Below are 24,557 nucleotides of genomic sequence, written 5' to 3'. Positions count from 1 at the left end.
GCTGGTTAAATTTTGTCATGTAGCGTGTTAGTAACATGAATGCAATGCAGACCAAAACAAATATTAAATTATTTTCTAAAGGTTTTAAGATTATGCCTGGCTGTTTACTGAATTTGGTCAAACCTTCCATCAACAACCTTAGCAGCTACTTTTCAAAGCCAGTGTTAGATGAGATATGTGAAGTAATATCTTCAGTAGATTTCAAGAGAGAAATTTACCCAGCCAATTTAATAATTCCCCTTATGTCCTGGTTTGTTTGTGGCCAAGTAAACAGTATTACTTCCCATGTAGACTTTTGCTAGAACTGTAGTTTCCTGCATACCGAAAGACGTGAAGTCAGTCATTTTTTGCTTGCACAGATAGCTGAGTTTTTCATGAGTTAATCGACCCTCATACACAAGTCTTTGCTAGAGAACATAGTCACACAGAATTGCTCAAAGTGTTAGCAAACAGTGGTCTGGAAGCAACAATTTAGCTCTTGTCCACAAACTATTGTGATTCAGATTCCCAGAGCACATTCCACTGCGAACTGCAGTTGGAATTGGAAAGTGTTGGTAAAGTGCAATGTACAATTAAATCAACAATATGCCATGAAGGAAAGTCTATAAACAGAGGTGGACATCATTGGGCGGTACTTTTGTGCATTGGACAGAAATTTAGAATTAAAGCAAATGATCAATACATCACAACACAGCCAACACATAGCATAGACCAAACTAATTATTGTGTTTGTTTTCTAGAAATAAGGGAGGCATCAGACAGAGACATATATTGGTCAAACCATGTACTCACTGTTGAGAATGCCAATACTCATGAAACACAAAAAAACCTGGAGCCACTGAACAGTTACATATCAACTCTACTGCATAGTAAAGAGGCACTGAAAGAGTCTTTGAATAGCTTGCAATCAGTGACAAAGAAACAGACAGCCTTACCTGTAACAATACACAAGACTTTCAAGACCCTTCTGGGATCTAAAGCTATTCAGATTTCCAAAAATACGTGTAGATGCCGAACCAGGTAAAATTGACATAGAAGTTTCGTGAGAAATTCTCTAATATTAGATTCTATCATCCAAAATTGAACCCCGGAGGGTTTCTTGCAGTTCAATGAGGTTTTTCCTCCCCCCTGTGCTGTGGAGAATTTATGTGTCCAAAGGATAATAGGCCAGACAGCTGAAGCAGCATTTGAATGCTGTCTGAGTAGTTCTACACTCAAAATAATAAAAGCTGATGTAATTTAAGAGAAAATCTGTAGTGTTTTAATACAGAACACTTACAAGGCATCTTTACTTCCCAGTCTTTCGGAACGCATGGGGGGAATCAATTAACAACTAGTACTTGGGCAACATGTGAGCCACCGTTTCCACATTACTGGATCAAATCAAAAAGGCTCCATACCATGTCTGTGGCAGAGCCACCTTCCCAGGAAAGATACATCACCATTGAAGGTCTATTCAATATTTTGGCTGTTTCAATACACTCTAATAAATTTAATAAAGCAGAATACCAAAGTTTGATAATATGTCTTACATTTACACTCCAAACAATTATCCCATAGACAGTAAGGAAAAAAGTGTGAAATTGACACTTTATTTCAAACCAGAAAGGATAATCCACTGGTGAAGTGTTAACAATGCCCACATTGTGATATCATGCCCTTCGAGACAAATCTAGTATCGGCCACTAAAAGACCCCTATAAACCCCAGCAACATTGGCAAAGGACGCTCATCTGGCAAAACCATTAGCTGAGTACTATAGTACTATTAGCTGAGGATCTGTAGAACAGATCTAAGTCACTTTTGGAGAGGAACAAATTTTTATTTGGTCGGGAGGGGAATGAGACCACTCCCTGTCCATCACTGCACGGTTCCAGTCTGGGAACAGCAAGTGGTCTTCTAAACCCCAGCAACTTTAGCAAAGACACATATAATGACAAAACCTCGGTTATGTACTATTAGCTGAGGGTCTGTAGAGTAGATTTGAGGTATTTTTGGAGAGTGCCCATCGCTGCACTGTCCCAATCTGGGAATTGGAGGTGCTCTATAAACCCCAGCAGTTTTGACAGAGGTGCTTATCTGAGAAAACCATGGTGATTTTCTATTAGCTGAGGGTCTGTAGAATAGATTGGAACTACTTTTGGAGAGGCACAGTTTTTTTTGTCAGGAATTATACTTTTCCATGTCTAGCAATGCACAGCTCTGTGTCAATTTGCAAGGAGAAAGTGTTATAAAAACACCAATAAGATTGCAAGAGAGCAAAAAAATTAATGAAGAACGGCAATTCCTTATTACCTGTGGGTCTATTTATCACATTCCACCTAGTTTTGAGGATGAACAAATTGTTGTTGTGACTATAAATGTGACTTTAACTGGCCCAGGATTATTTTTTATGAGGCAGGTTTTATGGGACTTTTATTTTGAAAGGTGCTGACAAGCCAGCGCCGCTTAATGTCGCTAAATTCACGCTACTCAATCAAAGTAAAAAGTCCTTCAGCTATTACAGTAACGTACAGCTGAGCAAAGAGCAAGAGTAGCGAGCGTGAAGAGAAGAAGAGATACATGTAGGTGAAGGGGGAAGGTTACAATGTTGACATTAATTGCAATTCTAGGTGTCATCGGAGTCCTCTGGTACTTATTAAGGGGTTACATCAGGTAAACGAGTGTCTTTTTTGCAGAGTTTTAATTCGGAGTCGTGATTTTCCCAACAGATGGGTGGATAACATTGATTTCTCATTTGTGATATGTACCATATATGTTTTAATTAGGTTGGACAACTGAAAAAACTGTCACCAAAATTATTTCTGTAAATGCTTTAGAAAGCACCTAAATAGCCAAATTCAGCTGTCCTGACACTTCAGTATTGTGTATCATTTACGATGCAAGGTCTTGTCTAATTTTACAATGTAGTAGTAGTAATAATAATAATAATAATAATAATAATAATAATTGCTTACACTTATATAGCGCTTTTCCGGACACTCCACTCAAAGCTCCCCTCCACCACCACCAATGTGCAGCATCCACCTGGATGTATTGTCTAATGATACGGTATCTTTACTATAATTATTTCAATAGAGTTGAAATTATTGTGCACTACACCTCTGTTCTGGCGTCTTCAACAGTTTTTTGCGAAAATAAATAAGCAAATACATGCACATATATTGTAAACCGTATGATTGGAATACCTGTTAAACGGCCTGTCGTATTAGTAATCGCCGGTAATTTTGTTTGGCGGATTAATAAAGGAATACAGCATCTAAAATTGAGAAGTAGTCATACTTGTTTCGCAGTGAGCAGAGTTCGTTTTTAACCGGGAAACCCTATCGGTTTAGGGCAGGTTAAAGATGGACCACATGATGAATAATTAACATTGACAATGTGGAACACTTTATCCTAGTGGTCAGGCTTCTTCAGTTCATTTGCACACAGCATTTTTTGATTGATGATCTGCGCTTTGGTAACTTCGTATCCTGTGTCTACAGATGACAGTTGCCACCCACGACCATATAGAGACTGTTGAAAGGACAATTAGCTGTTCACCACGTAGTGGTTGACTTATGGCTTTAACTCTTGCAAGTTTCACTGATAACTCTTGCCCATTATTGTGAACTCAGCTTTTGGTTAAGAACTTTGAGTATGGGATATAACTCTTTAGTTTATTAGGTCTACATAGAAGGACTTACATAAACGTCAGGTTGAAGACAAGTTAATATTTCTCATACAGAAAATGAGTCCCAGTCCCAACACACTCTTAATATAAGCAGTTTGAAAGCTTTGCTCAAGTGGCAGCCTCGCTAAATTCATACATCCTCAAGCATTTGGGTCTCTCTTTGTTGCACAGAAAACAGTTATACCAGATAGTTATTCCATACTGTATTAAACTTTTATATTACAGAACTGAAAAACATGAACAAGATATGACAATCATCTCCAAAAACCCATAACATTCAAAAAGAGTAAATTATCTTTTATACTTTATTACAAAGAATGTCAACATGTGCCTTTCAATACAGGTTAGAATCTATGTATAATTCCAGATATGTATACAGTGTAACTTGTGTAATGGACATGATGAATTATGACTAGGGAAGAATATTTATTATAATCAAGATTTCTTCAGTTTTTCTGGTATTTAAAATCAAGGAATTCTGGTCACACTGTGCAACTAAACTGTATACACTATTCTGATATAGGTTGGGTTAATCAATATCATTAATCAGAGGTTATGGAATTATCAGAAAGTTTAATTAGAAGCTGGTGAGCACCACTGGCAACACAATCATTTACAGTACATAGACAATGAAGAGCGGTCTTGAACTCACACATCCCTGTGGTGCTCCACAGTTAGTTATTACATCTGTAAAAACTACAGTACGATGAGGGGGGCAGATTTCTTTTTTGCTATGTTCTGCCACCATCTGAATGCATTTTGCTAGATAAAGGCAAGGGGTATAGCAGTAGCACAAATTTGATGACTGTCTTTTTGGTTAAAGTAATTTTCTGCTCAGCAGTGTGCACCACAGTGGCCTGTCCTGACTCAGTTCTGCAACCACTCCATTGTCTGTAGGAGGTTTTCTGCCGGAGGGGTGTGCATGTCCTCCGCTCGCCTGGATGGAAAGACTGTGCTCATCACTGGAGCGAACACAGGGATAGGCAAGGAGACAGCTAGGGCCCTGGCAGCACGGGGTATGGACACTGCTCTCTGTCTTCTTTCCCAGCAATGTGCTCCAGCAGGAGATGTGCACATGCAAGTAATCACTGCGTTAAGGAAAACCAACTGTCTAGATTAGAACCTTGACTAACATTGTGGATGTAGAATTTACTGTGCAGTCTTTTTCTTAATCTGCTTGAATATTCAAAGCAATCTGTTACACAATGGTATTTTATACTAAAATAAGGATTATGTTCGGTGTGTCCCTTTATTGGAAGCCCCTTATGCACCAAGGTACGAATAGTTGTTAAATAATACAGCAAATCATATAATGGATTGATAGCTCTAAAAACTGTGTAATCACAAAGACCGATCTATTTAGAGACAGCAGAATAGCAGGATCTATACCTCCTCTTCCTAAAGATGGCTTTTTAATTTTTCAAGAAAATGTCTCAGTTCTGTAGCAGACATGTTTTTTTCAAATAGCCTTGTTTTCTAACCATATAAGTACTGTATATTTAATAGATAAGTGTTGGCTAAGGTTTCTTTAAAGGTCTTTAAGAAACCTTATTTTTAATAAATGATTAATTTAAAATTGATCATTTTTTCAAAATTTACCTTTCAACAGCCGTATCCTTTGGATGAAATTTCATTGGTCCTTGATAGGGTTTTTTTGTGTTAAAGTGGTATAAACTGGCCTATTTATAAATGGCCTGAACCAATTGCTGTATTTTATAGGGTCTTTATGAATCTTGTTGTTAAAGAGGCCTGGATTGTTAATATAAAAACAATCAAATACTGAAATATATAATGTAGAAAAGTCTCCGCCTTTTGGATGAGATTTAAAATCGAGTTACTGACTTTCCATGGTCATTAAAAATCCCTGGGCGTTTACTTAGCAAAATTGTCAGCTATAGTATAACATTGGCACAAATCCATTATTTTAGCCTCCAGAGATATTTGCCTCTATTCTCTGACTTTCTCTGGGGTTGGGGTTAAGGTCCTTGCTCAGTGGCCTAATGCAGTAGAATTCCTCAGCAACCGGAACAGAGTTATAATGCCAATTCATAGATGGCAGTTATTAGGAGGCCATGATTGGTAATCCAGTTGGAAATTTGGCCAGGACCTGGAGTAACACCCCTACTCTTTTCGAGAAATGCCCTGCGATTTTTAATGACCACAGAGAGTCAGGACCACAATGATCACTTAATTGGATCTCCTGTTGTAGGTGCTCGAGTGATAATCGCGTGTCGGGATGTGTTGAAGGGTGTGGCTGTGGCAACGGAGATCCGCTCTGACACAGGGAACCAGCAGGTAGTAGTCAGGAGGCTGGACCTGGCTGACACTCAGGCCATCCGGCACTTTGCTAAAGACATCCTTAAAGGTATGACACCCCTGAATCTAGAAGCTGACTTGGATTTAGAGATGACACTGGAATTACAACACATTGTGAAAAGTGATCTAGGATTTTGAAAGTTGCAGTGGAGAATTCTAAGGAAGACTTTTGAAATAGGCTAATCTTGATTGAAACACATGACAATCCATATAACTACAGCAAAATAACTTGGGTCCTTCTGTTATATGATTGCAAAATGGTTGACATAATGTTCAAAGAAATGGAACAAGATAGATACATGTGTGAGAAGGCAAAGTGAGACTGAAGTATGAAAGAGAGCCCTGGCAGAGACCATATTATGGTCAGTCTATGTTATTCATCTAGGGAAGGAATTTGCTGCACTGCTTGCTCTTTAGGGATGTAACAAAATGTTATGGAACCTTCAGGAAGTCTTTATGTGAGGCTAATTTTGCATAGATTGAGGAAACTTGGGCAGAGGGTGTACAAGATATGCAATTGGTTTCAATACTCATTTGTTGTGCTTTATATGAATGTTGGTATAAATAGGAAAAATCTATAGCACATGTACAAAATATACCAAAAGTGTACATAAAGTGTTTAGCCAAAGCTGAGTGTATTTAACAGGAAAATAATCATTTAATGCATTTTAGATTGCTTTGTAGTTTGGTATCTCTGGGCTAGTTTCCACAAGTAAATGTAAACGTAGTACATAAATAATATGTGGCTTGTGAAATGGATAACAATCTCAGCTGTGCTCTTTTGACTGTTTTTACACTCTCCATATTAGATGAGAAACATATTCACATTCTGATCAACAATGCTGGGGTGATGATGTGTCCTTATTCCAAGACTACTGATGGCTTCGAGATGCAGTTTGGAGTTAACCATCTGGGTGAGTTTGAGCAGAGAATCATGGATGCTGACACAGGAAAGGGAAAGAGGTAGACAAGAGGTAGAGGTAAAGGATTTCTACTCAAACCAGATGTGGACACATTTATAAAAATTTGGATAAACATAACTAAACGTTAAGAAGAAATGCTGTTGTAAGGTGCTCAGGGCTTTTCTTGTCCTCGACATTTCTAATAATAAAGAAATGCTTGACTCTATTTTGAATGTAGAATGAAGACCTTGATAATAAGGTGGAGCTCAGGAAATTAAAAATTAAATCCAGACATCCCGGCCTGATGTCATGGCATGGTTTATGGTGGTCAACTGGTTTACTGTATTGAATTAATAATTACTGTAAATAAACACTTAAAAGATACCTTTTCTAATACCTAAAGGGTATTTAGGATTTCAAGTTAATTGTTAAGTAGTTAAGTGTTAAATCAGTGAGCAATGTTAAAATGAAACTGTAAGACACTGGCCCTCAGATGTACTAAAACTTGGAAGTCAGGGCGAAATTACTTTCCACTCTCCATGTATCATTTCAAGAACCTTCTTGATTACTCAACATTTATTTAAAATAAATTTTAAATTTTTTTAAATTTTAAATAAATTTATGCCTATGGATCTGTGTGCATTGTAATAAATACTGTAGTTCAGATTATACTACTTTATGCATTAACCAGCTGGACAGGTATTCTGAGTTGTTCTGAGTCGCACGAAGAGTCAATTAATTAACAAGACAGTATCTCTTTGCTCAGAATTTATTATACAACTGAAAAATCAAAGCATTGTTTTATTCTTAAGAGAGATGTGCTTGAGCTGTTCAAAATTTTGACTCATTTCCATGGCATCTATAGGCCACTTTCTCCTGACCCACCTTCTGATAGACCTGATTAAGCAGAGCGTCCCCTCACGCATAATCATCGTATCCTCCCTGGCACACGTTGTTGGAAGAATCAAGTTTGATGACCTTCAGAGTGAGAGGAGCTATGATGGCGGCCTAGCCTACTGCCAGAGCAAACTTGCCAACATCCTGTTTACCCGGGAGTTGGCTAAGCGACTCCAAGGTACTGAATCTGACACAACTGAAACTTGAGTATTGCCACAATGAACCTCCTCTCTGCCTCCACAATGACAGAATTTTTCCAACGTCCATGTTTAGTAAAGTAATTCCACTTGTCTGGTTTAAATGTGACCTTTCTGCATGTTCATCTGTTCATCAAGTTTAAGCTACCACATTTTGATGTTCATGTTTGCTTCATTTTGTGCTTGATGTCATTGATGTATTAATGTATTACCTGTGTCAAGCCTGTTCCAGGGCTATGTTTACTTTTTTGTTAGTACTTTTTTATTTTTCATGCTCCATGTTCCCTCTGATTTTCTGGTGCCTTAGATTTGTTTTGATTATATTGTACTAGCTTTTGTTTATGCACCTATGAAAGTGACAAATGATCAACACAATAATGTCACCTCTTACACACTCTGAAACCTCTGTTTTTTTTAATTTGCTGTCCTGCAGGGCTGAGGGTGACTGTGAACTCTGTGCACCCGGGCTCTGTGAAATCTGAGCTGGTCAGACACTCCTCCATGTTGGCCATTCTATTCTGGCTCTTCTCAATGTTCATCAAGACACCCAAGGAAGGAGCACAGACCTCTGTGTACTGTGCTGTGGCTGAGGAGCTGGAGTTTGTCTCTGGAAAACACTTCAGGTCAGATCAGCTCCCACCTCATCACTGCAGCAGCAGTAACATTTTATACAGATGCACTGTATGTGGTGGAGTCCTGCATTATAAAATATGTATTTTGCTAGAACTCTTAACTGCTTCTTAAATGCAGTTAAAAGGTTAAATGCATGTTCAGTAAATGTGAAGGAGGCATCATTAACATCATTACGTGGAGCCCAGGTAGAAGGGAGGGTGTTCTTTTTTTTGCCTGACCCACTGTGCAGTACTACCAGGACAGGTCTGCTCTTTTTCCACAAGTTTTTATTTTAATTTGACCCTGACGCGCCCTTCTCTACCAGCCTGGAGGTTCCGAGGCACAGAGGTACATTTTCTTTTAGCCTTTGTGTTTATTTTTTCACCTGTTTTTATGTTAGTTTTGGTCCCTGCTAAACCTCACCCGGGGCCTAGACATTTTACCGGTGCTCGCCGTGGCGCCTCCCCCACTGCACTGTCACACAGGTTACCAATATTATGAGAATTAGTAAATTAAAGGCTGCTCCCAAACTTACCAGTGAGTAAAAACTAGAAACTAAGGCACTGTTGGTATGCAGCATTTTCAATTCACAGATTGTTAAACAAATTTGAACAAAAAAATCTAGGTGTTGTGTCAATTTTACATTGATGTGGCAATTAGAAATAGTTTACACTTAGAATATTTGTAGTATGTTCTACTTAAATGAAACAGGATGAGGAGTGTTATGGACAAAAAAGACAAAACAGGTGGGTAGGTAATACTTATTAATAATCGTTGGTCCCTACACTAGTTTGAGTAAAAGTAAAATAAAGCTTTAATTAAAAAAACTTTCAGTATTTTATGACAAATATGACTCTTCTCTGTGCAGTGCAATTAAGACCTAAAGATATGATTTACACAAGACAGCATTATCCAATTCTTTCTTTCCTAAATCTTTCAGTGATATTTTCTGTTCCCATTTTATCAGGGATAAATCTGGAGAGCACTGCACATTTGTATAAAATAGTTATTGTTAAGTATACAACAACACAACATTACATTGATACATACTGTATATAGTAAACCTATATACAGTACATAAAACTAGTATTAAAATAGTTTTAGTAAAATGTGGGCTTTTCCATTTGATTAATTTTACCATAATTTGATGTGTGGTTGATGATGATTATGATCTCCCCTAACAGAACAAAAATGATCAAAAAAACATTTGATTTCTGATGTGCTGATCTGAATTTGAGATTGTGAAGGATAAACCTAATAAGTGTGCATGGGCATATGGAGTCTTTTATTTCTAGTACATATCAGAAGTTACATTAGCATTCTTTAGATATGCAGGTGCACATATCTAATGCCGATATGGGTTGTCAAATTACACGTTAATTAAATTGACGTTATTTAACAAAGTAGGTTTTATTTTTTTTGCTTTCTTTTTTGTATCCTCTGGAACTAATTAAGAACTTGTTTGGGGGTGATTTGGCTGTCTTACAGTGTAACACTCCCAGTTTCCATCCTTTGCCACTTACAATATAACTACAAATTTGTTTTACATGCAGAGTCTGTTTGGTCAAACAATGTAGAAAACATGGCATGCCTTATTCTCATGTGTTTTCATAATCATAAACATACAGGAAATTCTCCTTTCTCTTTCACCTGAGCATGAAAAAGTAATTCCCATCTTCACAGATCTTTGTAATTACAATGTTGGATGATGACCTGGGCATCCCATAGCAGCAGAGGCAGATCTCTGGTCTGGCTGCTGCTTAAATGTTATTGGTGCTGTATTCAGAGTCCCTGCACTTCCTCCTCCCTGGCTCACTGAATGGGTATTATTTATATAGAACTTTTTCAGCTGCTGGGATCCATGGTGCCAGCACTGAGATAATGGAGGCTTTGAATATCTGTTGCTGACAAACAGTTTTAGGGTAGGATAGGGGATCCACTGTAACTATTTGACTCTATTTAGGGGTCCTTGAGTAGAACACTGGAGGGGGCTACTACTGAAAAGGATAGGGGAGTGGGGTTAATGTAGGGTGAAGAATAATTATTTTTTATTTTTGAGTCATATTTTATTGTGTTTGGGAAAATAAAACCTTCAAAAAACTTAAGTTGCTGGGAACTGGTCACTGTTTATCGACAGGTACTGTAGTACAGTTTCACCTGCATTTTGACAGGGCTCAGTTCTGAGTTTGTATTTTTATTCAGCATTTACAGTTCATGGTGTTGCTCGATCAGATTCTCAGAAGTCATAGAGTTAGTGTTTCTGTGTTGCTTTGATGATGACTCATGATTACAGCTGTCTGTCCTGTCACATTGACTATTTAAAAATGGAAAGTTTTGATGCTGATTCAGCATCAACTACTGCACTTCAAGACTGTTAAGTGCTCCCTAGCTACATGAAGGATTGTGACTCCAGCAGTACTTTTACATATAGCATTAAAACCTGTTTTGTGTATAGGGGAAGTGGGGGAAGTTTTTGCTAGCATTTTTTATATATGCTTTACTGCACTAAGAGATGTGTGTAAATGAAAGTTTTAATTTTTTAATATCTTCTTTCACATTTCTTTTTGGAGGCTATCCTCCCAGAAATCATGAACCTATATTACATCAATTAACAATATTCTTAAGACTGTTACTTTACCCGTAAAACCCATATGACTCTTTTTCTCTTGGTATGGAACTGTATTTTTGTGTTTATAAATACCAGTTGAATAGTTGAATAGCCCTATTGGTACGATCATAGCACCTGAAAAGTTAATTCTTTGTATTTTTACTGGTTCCTAGTGACTGCAGTCCTGCATTTGTGGCACCACAGGGTCGGAATGAAGAAACAGCAAAGAGGCTGTGGGATGTCAGCTGTGAACTACTGGGAATCAAGTGGGAATGAGCTGTCTTGAGGTACACTTACTGTTCATAAATGACTGCCGCATGTTATCGTCAGAAGTGCCTTTGTTGATGAATTGCGACATGAGACTGCAACAAACCAAACTGTTCCTGTTTAAAATTGTTGAACATAAGTTTAGGAAATATCTACACATGCAGTCTGCTCACTGGCAGGAACTGATGAGTGGGATCCTAGCATGGGAAGAAACAAACCTCTTCAAGAAATGTGAAGGATAATGCTACATCATTGTCACTTTTTTGGTCCTTACAGTCAAAAGAGATTTTTCTGTGACTTTAAGCTGCAATATTGCTTACTTGCAACAATGATTTGTTTTTCTTAATTTTAAAAAAGTTTTTTTTTCCTTAAATTCAGATATCTTTAATACAGATAACGTGTCATTCCCTTTTTGTAATTAGTCTTCAGTATATTCTAAGTCATCTAAGAGTTCTAATTTATTTTACTAGCTACAGTCCTTTTATGTAACTGACATGCTATTTACTAATTTACTTGTAAAAGAAACACAAAGATCTTTTGAGTATCATTTCATGTACCATTTTCTGCAGTTTGATGCTTTCTAATAGAAATACACATAGATTTCCCTTATCATGTAAAAAGAATTGCATGTTTACTTAGTTCAACAGTCTCTGTGTTAGTACATTTCATATATAAAATACAAACCAAAATACAAACCATTAATTTTCCTTATTTTTTATGGTTACAAAATGTTTCTACTTTCTCAATGCAAACAAGATATTAATACATTCCCTTGAGAGAGATGCTTCTGCTACCTAATTCTGTAATGCCTCCCACCTATGAATCAAATATTTCACAAAGGGGAATGCAGGGTCACTCAAAGCTGACGTTCTTATTCTGGTCTTGTGCTCCAATGTGTCTCAATGTCAGGTACACGACATAGTCAGCACAGGATAATCCCAGTCAAGAGTCTCTGAATTCTTTTATGCATGGGTGAGTTGAGATACTGAGCATAAAAGGGAAAGAAATGTTGCCTTTTAGCTGAGAATACTACTGGCCACTGTAATTACAAGTTTAGTTCAGGCAGGAAAAATATGTAAGAACAAAATTTACAAATCAGTTACAAAAGCTCAATTTGTCATACCTTCCATTACTCTACTAACAGAGAAAATTAGTAGAAAATTTTAATTAAAATAAAATTAATTTGGGATTTAACAAAGCAAAAAATGCAAATAAACACCTTAATGGGGTGTCTGTCTATGGCAGGGCGCATACACACAGAGGGACAATTTAGAAACACCAATCCAAGACCAAGCAGCACTACCTAATACAACCAACCAACATGCCGCTCAAAATTCACCTTTTTACTCAAATTCCTAATCAATTTATCCAAAGATTTTATTACATTTTTAATGCTATATTTCTTCTCAGACAGGAAAAAGGACAGTGTAACTACACTCTGGGACTGACCACAAAAGCCACACAAGTTTTGGAATTAAATGATGTCTGTTTCTATTAATAAATGAAGAAAATTAAACAATGCCATTTATTGACGTAAAGGCATGTGAAACAATTAGGATTTGGAGAAACAAAAAAGCACAGAACCAAATATAAAAGGCTCTCGTATATTTTCTGTTTCATTAAATTACGGCTTTTGTCTGCACTTGAAAGAAGACACCGTCAGCCATTTATTTTCTTTCTGATTTAGCTACTAGATTAATTGCAGCTAATCCAAAGGCATAATGAATAATTATATTAATTAGGCCGTTGGGAAAAATCACATCCCCTAAGTTTAATCAATCTTTAGTACTCTGTAATTATAGGTTCTGAGAGTGAAACAGAATCCCTTTCAGTGAGGCAGGAAATGCTGTACAATAATAAGAGCCTCTTTCCCAGAGAAGTAGCCACGTTCAGGGTTTCTAGAATTAAACTGGCAGTATTACGTGTCAGTATAAAGGTGTATTTCAGAAATAAAACCAGCCATACTGTCGTTATATTTGTGTGAACAGAAAGAGGGGCAGCTTGGCCTCTGTGGAAACAGGCAGTGGGACTGTGATCTTGTTACGGTCTCGGGGCGTGCAGTTTTGGGCACAGCGTTATCTATGTGTGCCAGCTCGGCTCTGACGCACTGCTGCTTTGCCCTGGTGTTCAGATAACCACTGCTGGCAGATAGTCTGCATCATGGTGTCCCTGTCGCTCTCGGCTGCCTGGAGGACCTCCTGCACCAGCTGCGTGGCCTGGGGCAGCTCCAACTTCACCGCCAGCAGGTAGGCCGGGCGCAGCTTACTGCACAGCAGGTAGGCCTTGATCTGAAGGGCACAGCACACAGTCAGACTTGCACTCAATCTGCCACATCAGTCAGTGACATTTTCTCTAAAATGAAAATGATCATTTTTCATTTTTATGCACCCAGTATAGAATGGACAATTTCTAATCAACTGGGATCATCACTATGTGCCACACATGGGTTAAGATGTTGGGGAAATGGCTCTTGCCGATACAACTTTGAAGTCAGCAGCCAAAACGTGACATAGTGGCTGATGCTGTTGCAAAATGTAGGACTCAAGCCCAAACTGTTCTGGTAGAACTCTGACAGTTTTATGCTACTGCCTGAGAAATCTTTGTCAATGTTGACTATGGACAAAGTCAAACAGGACATAGTGATGTCTGGACTGTCCTTTACTGGAATAGTCACACAGGAGTCCCCCATATCTTCTCTTTTAACTGCAATGTTTAAACTAAGAAAAAATTACTTTGCGTCATGGGCTGTAAAACTTGATAAGAGCCCTGAATCCAACATTGAACAGCTCAGTCACAGCAAAATGACAACAGATTCAAAGAGTTACTTTGATCACTACCAAAGTCAGCAGAGTTGCCAAATTTTCACACTATAGATCCACCTGCGATGGAAAATAACAGCTCTAACAGCAGCTCTGTTCTGTGGATGGTGTTATTTTGCAAAGGCTGTTCTGTTTTTATTTTTACCAGCTAAGGATTCCCCCTTCAAAGTTTAACTGACCTGGCCTGAATGATACAGGTATGCGATAGTAACGCTCCCTGAGTGGATAACACAAATACTATATAGAAATAATATATAAAAAAGAGGTTGAGAACAAAATAAAGAATATCAAATGATAATCATCAAAAAGCAAAAAGAGCAAGATGAACTGCATTTACAAATATGTTAACCATTTAGATGGAGTTCTGTCTGCTATTGGAATTCTAGTTTTGCAATAAACTTAATGTTCAATTCTAGCTGTCGGGTTAAGAATATAATTTATGGCCCATTCTCCTGGAACAGCCATCTTACCTTACTGTCAGTGTTCTTCATTTCCAATATCAAACTTTCCAGTTCCTTTGCCTATGAAGAGAAACAGAATTACATTTATTTTTGGTTAGAATATTGAAATGATAACTACTGAATACAGAAAATTACCATTTTTATTTTTTATGAGACTAAAGACCATTCATCTATATATGAAAACATTGTCAAAAAGCCTCTTGTTTCTCGTTAGAGTCATGACAACCTGGAGTTTATCCTGGACAGTACTCCAGTCAATCTCAGGGCACAAGGTGGAACAATACCCTAGACCAGTGGTTCTCAAACTTTTTGGACCAAGTACCACCCTGATCAAACCAAAGCATCCAAGTAACACCTATAAGTCATCTTCTCATAGGAACCACAGAAAATCTCAATGACCAACATGAGTGCACATGCATGGACACACTCGCATACACATATAATAAATATTATATTAATAAACTTTATTTGATATAGCGCCTTTAAAGGTGGCTTCTCAAAGCACTTTACGGAATGACAACAGGAACAACAACAATTAAAAATAATAAAAAAGCACCATTTCAGTGAGAGGGGTGAGCCTGTTTTGTCGAGCAAAGCAGATGTGAATTCATTTGTCAAGCCTTGATACAATTCACAACAGAGTCTAACAGATTTTAAATCATCAGACATTTTCTTGATGGCAAAGGCCTCTTCATATCTGGAGTAACCTCATAAATTCGTGCAACTACACTGCTGTGTCGGCTTGTCATCGCTCTAGCACAGTCTGTACAAACTGATGCATTTGATCCAGTCGATGCCATTCTCTTCAATAAATTCATTCAGATGCTGAAATATGTGCTCTCCCATAGTTCCTGTTGGTAGCGGCTTACAGAACAGAAAGTCCTCATGGGACGTACCCTCAAACTCGTATCTAACATAAACGAGCAAACTGGCCAAATCAACGACATCTACAGACTCATCTAATTGCAGTGAAAAGCTTCTGCTCATCTTAACATGCTCTATCAGTGTACTTTTGATATCATCCGCCATATCAATAATTCTATGAGTGTGTCTTTTGGAGGGGGCAGCAGGTCAAGCTGTTGAGCAGTTTTTTCTCCACACATAATACGTATCAGCTCTTTTGCCAACGGTAAACAAAGTTCTTTAAAATAGTATGGGATTGCTTACCATTAGCAATTCCCAAGTTTGCAATTTTCCCCGTTTCTGTTTCAGGAGTCCGTCTCAGAAGTTAAAAAAAGTTTTTATTTAATGCACATGGGACCGAAACAGAGATCCTCAGTGTATTTTTCTCAAATTAACCTAGAACAGTTCTTTAAATATTTTTCTGTTATCCATCACGCTTTCCTGTGCTCACAAGATTGCCAGCATTCCCAGTACACATTTCTATGCTTTCCTGTGCTTACAACATTGGCATTGTTCTAAAATCGCGCACATTCTCCTACCTTCCTATTTCCTGGATAACTTTTTTTTAAATACAATTGGCCACTTACGTTTGTAGCACGCATTCCTATACAATGGTATAGAATTACATAGTAGCTCTTGTGTCCACTCAAGTATTAGCGTGCACTGTATCATAGTACGTAGGCTGCGTATTCGACACAAACTAATTTTATTAAAATAGAAAATATGAAAATCCGTCCCAATTTTTCAGCGAATACAACAAAGTTCTAGGGTCATATGGTATACCAGCTGGTGGCGCTACCGTAGTTTGAGAACCACTGCCCTAGACAGTACACCAGTCTATCTCAGGACACAGGGTAGGACAACACCCTAGACCAGGGGTGTCCAAACTTTTTTTACTGGGGGCCAGAGTGAGAAAAAAATATGGAGCAATGGGCCACAAGCTACCTCTAATAATAAATAAACAAAAAATATCAGATATAATTGCATTCTAATATCTAAATTGCCTTTTAATTTAGGGGACTACCCTAATAGGTGTTTCATTTCATAATGTCTCTTTATATTAAATTCCTTCATTACAGCAACTGATTCTTGGCAGATTAAAAGGACACACTTGTCTCTGAACTCGGTGAAAAAATATTAATTTTGCCAGTGTGGCTGGAATCTCCTGCATTCGCTATCAATTTTTCGTTTCTTTGGTTCCACCATTTTTAAAATCTTGCTTACGTTAATTTAGAGAATCTAAGTTTAGAAGAGGGTAAAGAGGAAGATAGGACTGCTACAGGACTGCTTTGAGCACACAGACTGGAATATGTTTAGGTAGGCCACTACCTATGAAAACTATATCAATCAATCTAGACGAGTATGCAGCAACTACATCAGCAAGTGCATACACTAGTCCTAGAAAGTTTGTGAACCCTTTAGAATTTTCTCTATTTCTGCATAAATGTTACCCAAAATGTGATCAGACCTTCATCTAAGTCATAAAAATAGATAAAGAGAACCCAATACAACAAAAACACACAAAATGATATACATTTTCATTCATTTATTGATCAAAATTATCTTTGTTGGAAAAAGTATATGAACCTCTAATATTATCAGTTCAGGTAAGGGGATAATTTAGAGTCAGTAGTGTCAATCAATGGGATGACAATCAGGTGTGAGTTTGGGGTGCCCTGCTCTGTTTAAAAAACATACCACTACTAAAGTCTGGTCTTCACCACACAGGTTTGTGAACGCATGCCATGCCTCGATCAAAGGAGATTTCTGAGGATCTCAGAAAAAGAGTTGTGGATGCTCATCAGGCTGGAAAAGGTTCCAAAACAATTTCTAAAGACTTCGGGCTTTACCAATCCACTGTTAGGCAGATAGTGTACAAATGGAGAAAATTCAACACCATTGTTACTCTCCCCAGGAGTGGTCGTCCAACAAAAAGCACTCCAAGAGCAAGGTGTGTAATATTCCGGGAGATCACAAAGAACCCCTGGGTAACACCTAAGGATCTACAGGGCTCTCTTGCACTGGCTAATGTGTTCAGGCAAATGCTGAACAAGAAGAGTGTGCATGGGAGGATAGCAAGGAGGAAGCCACCACTCTCCAAGAAGAACATTGCATCAGGGAGTTCATGCAAGAAAGCCCACCATCACTGAATTGAAGCAGTTCTGTAAGAAGAAATGGGCCAAAATGCCTCCAAGCCGATATGTGTGAGTGATCAACAGTTAACGTAAACGTTTTGTTAAAGTCATTGCTGCTCCAGGGGGTCACACCAGTTACTGAAAGCATAGGTTCACATACTTTTTCCAACAAAGACATTTAATTTTGGATCAATAACTGAATGAAAAAGTATATCATTTTGTGTGTTATTTGTTTTATTGGGTTCTCTATCTATTTTTATGACTTAGATGAAGATCTAATCACATTTTAGGTCAATGTTATGCAGAAATTCAGAAAATTCACAAACTTTCTAGCACTGTCACTGTCATGTCACTGTCTCTAAATCTGTTATCATACGGGCCAACCAGAAGCCAAGGCTGACTGCAGAGATCCGCACGCTGCTAAGAATTTGCAATGCAGCATTTAGATCAGGTGACAAGGATTGTGAGGGCCAACTTGTCTCGTGCCATCAGGGAGGAAAAGTGTAACTACACACGGAAGATTCATAACCCACGTAAGGTTGCTGGACCTGATAATATACCTGGTCGCGTGCTCAAGGAATGTGCAGCACAGTTAGCTGATGTTTTTACAGACATTTTTAATATCAGGAACTGAGAAGGGCAACCTTCCCTCCCCATACTCCTCAACACCCTGGTACCTACTGCACCTACTCCAAATCTGGAAATTTAGTTATTTTTTGCCTAATCTCAGGCATACTGGCTGATGTACTATTTGCACAATCCTGTAAAGTAAATTGCACTATGCACATTGCACTTTATGTACCCTGTCAGAACTGTCTATGTCTTGTCTGTATTCGCACCATAGACCTATATACTTGTATATGGCTGGAATGACAAATGAACTTGCGAGGGGGTAGCTAATCAGTTCTGAGATGTGATTTTACGTGATGGCGGCACCTAGTGTTCAAAATAGGAACTGCATTTTTACTTATTATCGGGCCAAATCTAATTATATTTCTAAATTAACTCGTGGCCCGTTTCAGTAACAGTGTCAGGCTGTAGTTTGGACATCCCTGCCCTACACAGTACCCCAGTCTATCTCAGGGAACAAGGAGGGACTACACCCTTGCCAGTACTCCAGTCTGTCACAGGGCACAAATGAAAGACTGCAACCTGGACAGGATGCCAGTCCAACACAGAGCACGCACACACACACCCTGCATGGGAGGCCAGTATATCACAGGAAATATGAACACACAAGCAGACAGGGACAATTTACAGAGTATGTTTAACCTAAGAAACACATTTTTGGAAGGTGTGAGGAAAATGAAGCACTCAGAGAAAACCTACACAGATGCAGGGAGAACATGCAAACTCCACACAAAAGGTTAGGTCAGTATCAAAATCAAGACCCAAGAGCTGTGAGGCAGAATGGCTAAGTGGTATGGCACCATGACATTCTATACAATCACATTAAAAAAAAAAAAAAAACAGATTCTCCTCAACTTCAGGCCACAAACTCAGAAGTCCTAAAGAACTAGAAAGTGGAGAGAGGACAGGAAGATGCCAAAAGAATGAACATCACCCAGTAATACAGATTTTACTCTCACATTCAGTTCACTGGAGAAGACCTTTTCCTGTGGATAATAAGCCTGGAATTGTGCATCTGATTGTAAAGTCCTGGAGGCTAAAGTGAAGTTAGAGAGGGTCTCACATTTGCAGGCCCCTTGTCGGCCGCGACCACACAACTGAGGATGATGTCATCGCAGTCGTTCTTGGTAGCGGCTCCGGACTCGCTCACACACTTGAGCAGCTGGCGGATCTCTTTGTACTGGCGCTGCTTCACCAGCCGCTTGGCCGCCTTGGTGTACACTGTACCTGCCTCCAGCTGGAAGTCCTGCTCACATACACACAGCAGGGTCAGAGTCACAGGCTCAAATCATCAATACAACTCCCTGAAGCAGTAGCAGTTAGTGACAATTAGAAAACTGCAAACAGCTCTTTTTATTTAATTTGCCAATTGACACTATGTTCCCTTAGAACCAGTTTTATGATTCAAAAAAGAATAACTAAAGCCACTTCTTAACACCAACAAGTTAACACTTGTGACGTTTATTTAAAACTGTGTTTAATGTCAAAGCAAGCTGACTTCTACTTTAGCCCTTATGTCTGATTGAGCCTGCTAGCAGAATCTGTATGTTACTCTATACCCATATAGTGGTAGGAGCTGTGAACTCCATGCTGAACTCTAACGTCACGCGTGCTTTCGCAAAGATGCTTCCCCCCTGTACTAAACTCCCTAATGGGGAATGTGCATACTAAACTCCTGATAAGAAAGGAATGTTTTAAGTGCTTTCTGAGTCCTGGAGTTTCTTGAGAAAGCTACCTCAAAGACAGGAGGGGGAGGGTGTAGAGAAAAGTATATATAAGATGTGTAGAGTCATATCCCATTTGAACTACTATAACTACTATAGTCCTTGTTGTGGTTCCTTGTATACATACAATAAAGCTTGGCTGGATGAACGGACACTTCAGGCTCGAATCTCTTGGTTTCTACATGTCATACACACAGGGAAATTATGTGTACTGCCTGCTATAGAAAACATTCCTCTCAATGGAATAAACTTAAGAAAAGGAGAAGACAAATGATTAGAAAACTACTGGGAGGATTTATTGGAAGTGTTTTAATTTTTCCAATGGTAAAATTGTTCTTCTATGTGTTTGAGGCACATGAAGCTAATTTAGTAGTGTTTGGGAAGACAGTCCCAAGTACCTGATGTAAAAGGGACAGTCTGCTAACAGGAATGTAGAGAGGGACTCTAGCAGTAAGTCTGCTGATGATGCAAAATTTGTTCTTCATCTTCTGAATTCATTTTTAAAGATTACAAATTATTTATATTTAATGAGCATAGCCTACCATTTATTTCAAGGCTGACTTAAAATATCATTTCTGAAATTAAAAATCAGCTAATTTTGATTGTATAATTAATTTTTTACACCAAAAAACACTTTCTTGTATTGAAATCTACAGTTGCATTTCCAGTTGGCCTACACATTATAGCTTGCTGTATAAAGGAATGAAAACATTAGGCATATCCAAAACTACAAACTGGGTATTGGTATAAGCAGAAGTATTTTAAATATGTGTAGTGCTTTATTTTCAGATAAACAAGTACGAAAGAGAAGAATACCAGTAACGCATACTGCAGTGAACATTCCTCATGTTCGCAGTTCTGTGTAATAAGGATATGCTACGTTCATTAAGGTGATCTTTCTAAACTTCTCAATCTAATACATCTAAAGGCAAAGGGTAAAGGAGATTGGCCCTCATTTACCTGTATGACTCTGAAAGCGACTCCAAATCCTTCTTCAATATTCTTCCCTCCAAGCATGACCTAAAATGATAAGGCCATGGTTAAAAAAAATAACACTAAAAGAATCAATGACTAGTACTGGATAAGAAAATTTATCTTGAGTTATTAACCTGCTCTGGTACTATGAATGAATACACCTAAGTAGTTTTAGGAACATTTTAGGATCAACTTTTGTCTTGTCATGAACTTAGTATCTATTAAATACTTCCTCTGTGCCTGCAAAAGCCTATTACTAAAGACCTAGAAAAGAAATTAAAAGAAAGTGCATTTCCTTTACTAAACTAAAATCATTCCCAGAGTTTCATTCAAACTCAGTACATTTCTACTCTCACTTTTAATGCAAACTTGGAATATTTCCTAACACTTTTAATGATTTTACTTTCCTTAGGACTATATATTTTAGCATTTCCACAATTATAACAACAGCCATCTCTACAACAGAAAATTATATTATTATTTGAAAATACAAAAACACCCTTCTGTAGATTTACTCTGTGATACATATTTAGTGTCTTGTGAAACTACCCAGTCCCTTCTGTCCCTTTAATATCAACAAAACCTGCAAAGAAACACTAAGACATAACTAAAATTGTCTCCTTGCCAATAGTTTCTTTTTAGGTCAGATGAAGATTGGAATCATGACAAACTAGTGCTAAAAACTTAAACATGATGGTTTTTGTTGGTTTTGACTCACCAAAATAATTAAAAATTCTTCACCACATTTCAAAAAAGTTTTAATTTTCTCTATCTCTGGACATGCTTAGTGCTTATTTTCCAGGGAATTTTCTCCTTACCTTGCAGGCCACGTCCTCCTTCATGAGGCTGTTTCCAAACAGTGTAGCTGGAGGCAAGCTAGTGATGCGTGAGGTGCCAGAACTCTCACAGCGTTGGAGAAACTTGGTCACCTCAATCTGCAGTTCAATGGTGTTGATGTGTCTGGAAACAGGAGATAAGTGCACAAGAGCACCACACCAGAGTCCCAGATTTTAGGAAAAAAAGTCAGGGAGTTTTTTTGCTTACTTTTTGCTATGGGACATTACAATCTGTAATGTCACATAGCAATTTAAAATATCTGCTTAGTCCCCAGACAGACAAAAACACAGACTGTTAAATAACATATTATCGACTCTACAAGAAGGATTCTTGGTGCTAGTACAGTAGAGGAACCCTGACTTCTGTTTTCCCTTCCAGCTGAGTGTTCTTTAGGTTAATCTAATCATTAGTTGAACTAATAGTTTTGGGGAACACGTTTTAAATAATCCAACAAAACTAATCAGAAAAAAGGAATCTGTACTGTACAAGAATACTTCCCCCAAAACATCAGTGGTAACCTCTCTTTTTCAATTATCAGCCAAATGAAGCAATACAATTTTGACTACACTAGCAGTGGCACTAAATACAGCACCTCTGTCCCACCCAGAACTATAACTGAACTAATAACATTGTTTAAGCCACAGTGGGTTTACACACACATCTCTGTCCTTCTTAATCCTCAAAACAAAAGAGCCTGGGACTGGGAACAGCCAACTTCAGACAAGACATTCATGAATTAAGCTCACCTAGACATGTCAGTGGAAGACATTTTCTTCCTGAAGGTGCTGGGTGACTTCCTACGTGCAGAGCTGCGGCCCTGGTGCTCCTGCAGGTAGGTTTTTAGATGGTCTTTGGCTTTGATCAGCCATTTCTGCTTCTCCCCCAGATCCACATAAGACTCGGCCTTGTGCGTGAAGAATCGTATACAGGTCATGGCCGCCCGCACATGATCCTGAAACCAACAGCAAAGCCATCTGAAACCTTATTTAAATATTCACCTCATTCCATTAAAAGGGAACACGCTGCAGCAAGACAGATTTCTTGGTCAATTATTTTTTATTTTCATGGCACCAAGAACATCATCTGCTTTTGAGTTCCATTTTCTTGAACCCATCTTAAACATATAGATGAACATCTTTTCAAAATGTAAAGCAAATGAACAGAGTTCTGTTAGTTCATAAAAAAGAATGGATACAATGGCCATTTCAGTATTTCAGAAAAGAGTGGCAAGATGACAGTGATGTCAATTTCACAGCCCTATACCTTTCTCACCTTCATGAACTGCTGCAGCTCATACAGGATATTGAAGAAGCTGCGTTTCTGCAGGTGCTGACAGGCAGCAATCAGATAACGGCTCCAACTCTCCAGGCTGGAGTCCAGGGACTCCAACAGGTTTTCCAGCAGGTGCAATTTCCCACGCTCATAGCAGGTTATGAAAATTCCCTCCAGGAATACCTCCTCTGGGCTCTCCTAGCAAAGAACAGCACATAGCTTGTCAGAACGTGCACAGTTCAGTGCCACCTCCCAGGACCAGACTACAGAGACCAGGATATCCCAGTGTGACTCAGATGGTCTTAATGGATAATCGGAGCAAGTCAGTGCTTTAATCAATCTGCCCATTATCAGACAGCCAATTAATCCTGGAAGCATAGGGAAAAGGTTGGAACACACTTTGGGCAAGACACCATTTCATTACAGGGCACACACATGAGCAGTAATTCTTCTAACAAGTCTGTAACTGGGAGGTGGGAAGGAAACAAAGCACCAAGAGAACACCCACAGATAGAGACAGAGCATTGTAAGGCAGCAGTCCCAATTGCTGCACATTGTGTTTTCAGTCTTATTACGAAATTCAACATCAAACCCTACCCCCAAAATCTGAATTACCTGTTCTTAACCAACTTGGCCCACTAGCTGTTCCGATCAACTACTGTCACACTGAGGTCACCCACTTCTTATTCAACAACCTGATCACACCAATAATAGAGCTAGGACTTCAAACAATAAACCAAATGATATTTCACCAATGATTCTGCAAGTTCATAGGTGCCTGATGTAACACAGGGGATACCTTTGTCATCTCAATCCCATTAAATCAGTCTTTACTTGGCCAATTAAATGACACCGTTGAAAATCCCTGTTGCTAATGACTAGAGTTAGATAAAGCTACTTTTAAAAAATCTACAATTTATTTATACAGTTGTGAGAAAAAGTTTGTGCCCCCTTTTATACGGCAGGGCAGGTCAAACCCAAACCTGAATTGATTGGAACACCTGACTCCAATTACCTTCTTTTCAATATGTTATTATCCTAGAGGTTCACATACTTTTTCCATCAATGACCTTGATTGTTTAAACCATTTGCTCAATAAAGATAACATAAAATGTTGTGTGTGTTGTATGTTTAAAATAATAATACAAACACTATTATTAAAAATGATTTCATCTCACTTTGTTTAAAAACATAATCCCTCTCATAAGTAAATTTATCTGTAAGGCACACACCTGAAGACGGCTCCACAGTCAAAAAGTTTTGTCTTTTTTCTTCACAGCATGGAAAAACCTTTACTTATTCTTTTGTAGCCTACGCAAGCTAACACAGC

The 24,557-nt window shown here is 38.3% G+C and overlaps 2 protein-coding genes across 5 annotated transcripts in view; one reads left to right on the top strand and one right to left on the bottom strand.

Annotated features, from left to right (window-relative positions):
* Window positions 1-2,429: 2,429 nt before the first annotated feature.
* Window positions 2,430-11,868, top strand: rdh12 (retinol dehydrogenase 12). 2 transcript variants are annotated; one of them, XM_069193412.1, is made up of 7 exons: window positions 2,430-2,563; window positions 4,570-4,688; window positions 5,882-6,037; window positions 6,798-6,902; window positions 7,756-7,965; window positions 8,418-8,607; window positions 11,378-11,868. In XM_069193412.1, coding segments are annotated over exons 1-7 (885 nt in total). In that variant the 5' UTR covers window positions 2,430-2,561; the 3' UTR covers window positions 11,481-11,868. The 2 variants fall into 2 exon arrangements, with proteins under 2 accessions (XP_069049513.1, XP_069049512.1); XM_069193411.1 differs by having other exon boundaries at window positions 2,430-2,654.
* A 209-nt stretch (window positions 11,869-12,077) lies between these two features.
* Window positions 12,078-24,557, bottom strand: part of zfyve26 (zinc finger, FYVE domain containing 26) — a 73,579-nt gene continuing 61,099 nt past the window's right edge. For all 3 annotated transcript variants that reach the window (XM_015351170.2, XM_015351172.2, XM_015351171.2), the window contains 7 exons: window positions 23,228-23,425; window positions 22,702-22,907; window positions 21,937-22,078; window positions 21,104-21,163; window positions 19,483-19,665; window positions 14,761-14,811; window positions 12,078-13,759 (listed from right to left, as the gene is read on the bottom strand). In XM_015351170.2, the coding sequence (XP_015206656.2) occupies window positions 13,547-13,759; window positions 14,761-14,811; window positions 19,483-19,665; window positions 21,104-21,163; window positions 21,937-22,078; window positions 22,702-22,907; window positions 23,228-23,425 (1,053 nt within the window). In that variant the 3' untranslated portion in view covers window positions 12,078-13,546. The remainder of the gene's footprint in view (window positions 13,760-14,760; window positions 14,812-19,482; window positions 19,666-21,103; window positions 21,164-21,936; window positions 22,079-22,701; window positions 22,908-23,227; window positions 23,426-24,557) is intronic.

This window comes from Lepisosteus oculatus, chromosome 8, assembly GCF_040954835.1.
Source record: "Lepisosteus oculatus isolate fLepOcu1 chromosome 8, fLepOcu1.hap2, whole genome shotgun sequence".
Lineage (NCBI taxonomy): Eukaryota > Metazoa > Chordata > Actinopteri > Semionotiformes > Lepisosteidae > Lepisosteus > Lepisosteus oculatus.
This window is presented reverse-complemented; position numbering and strand designations above follow the sequence as displayed.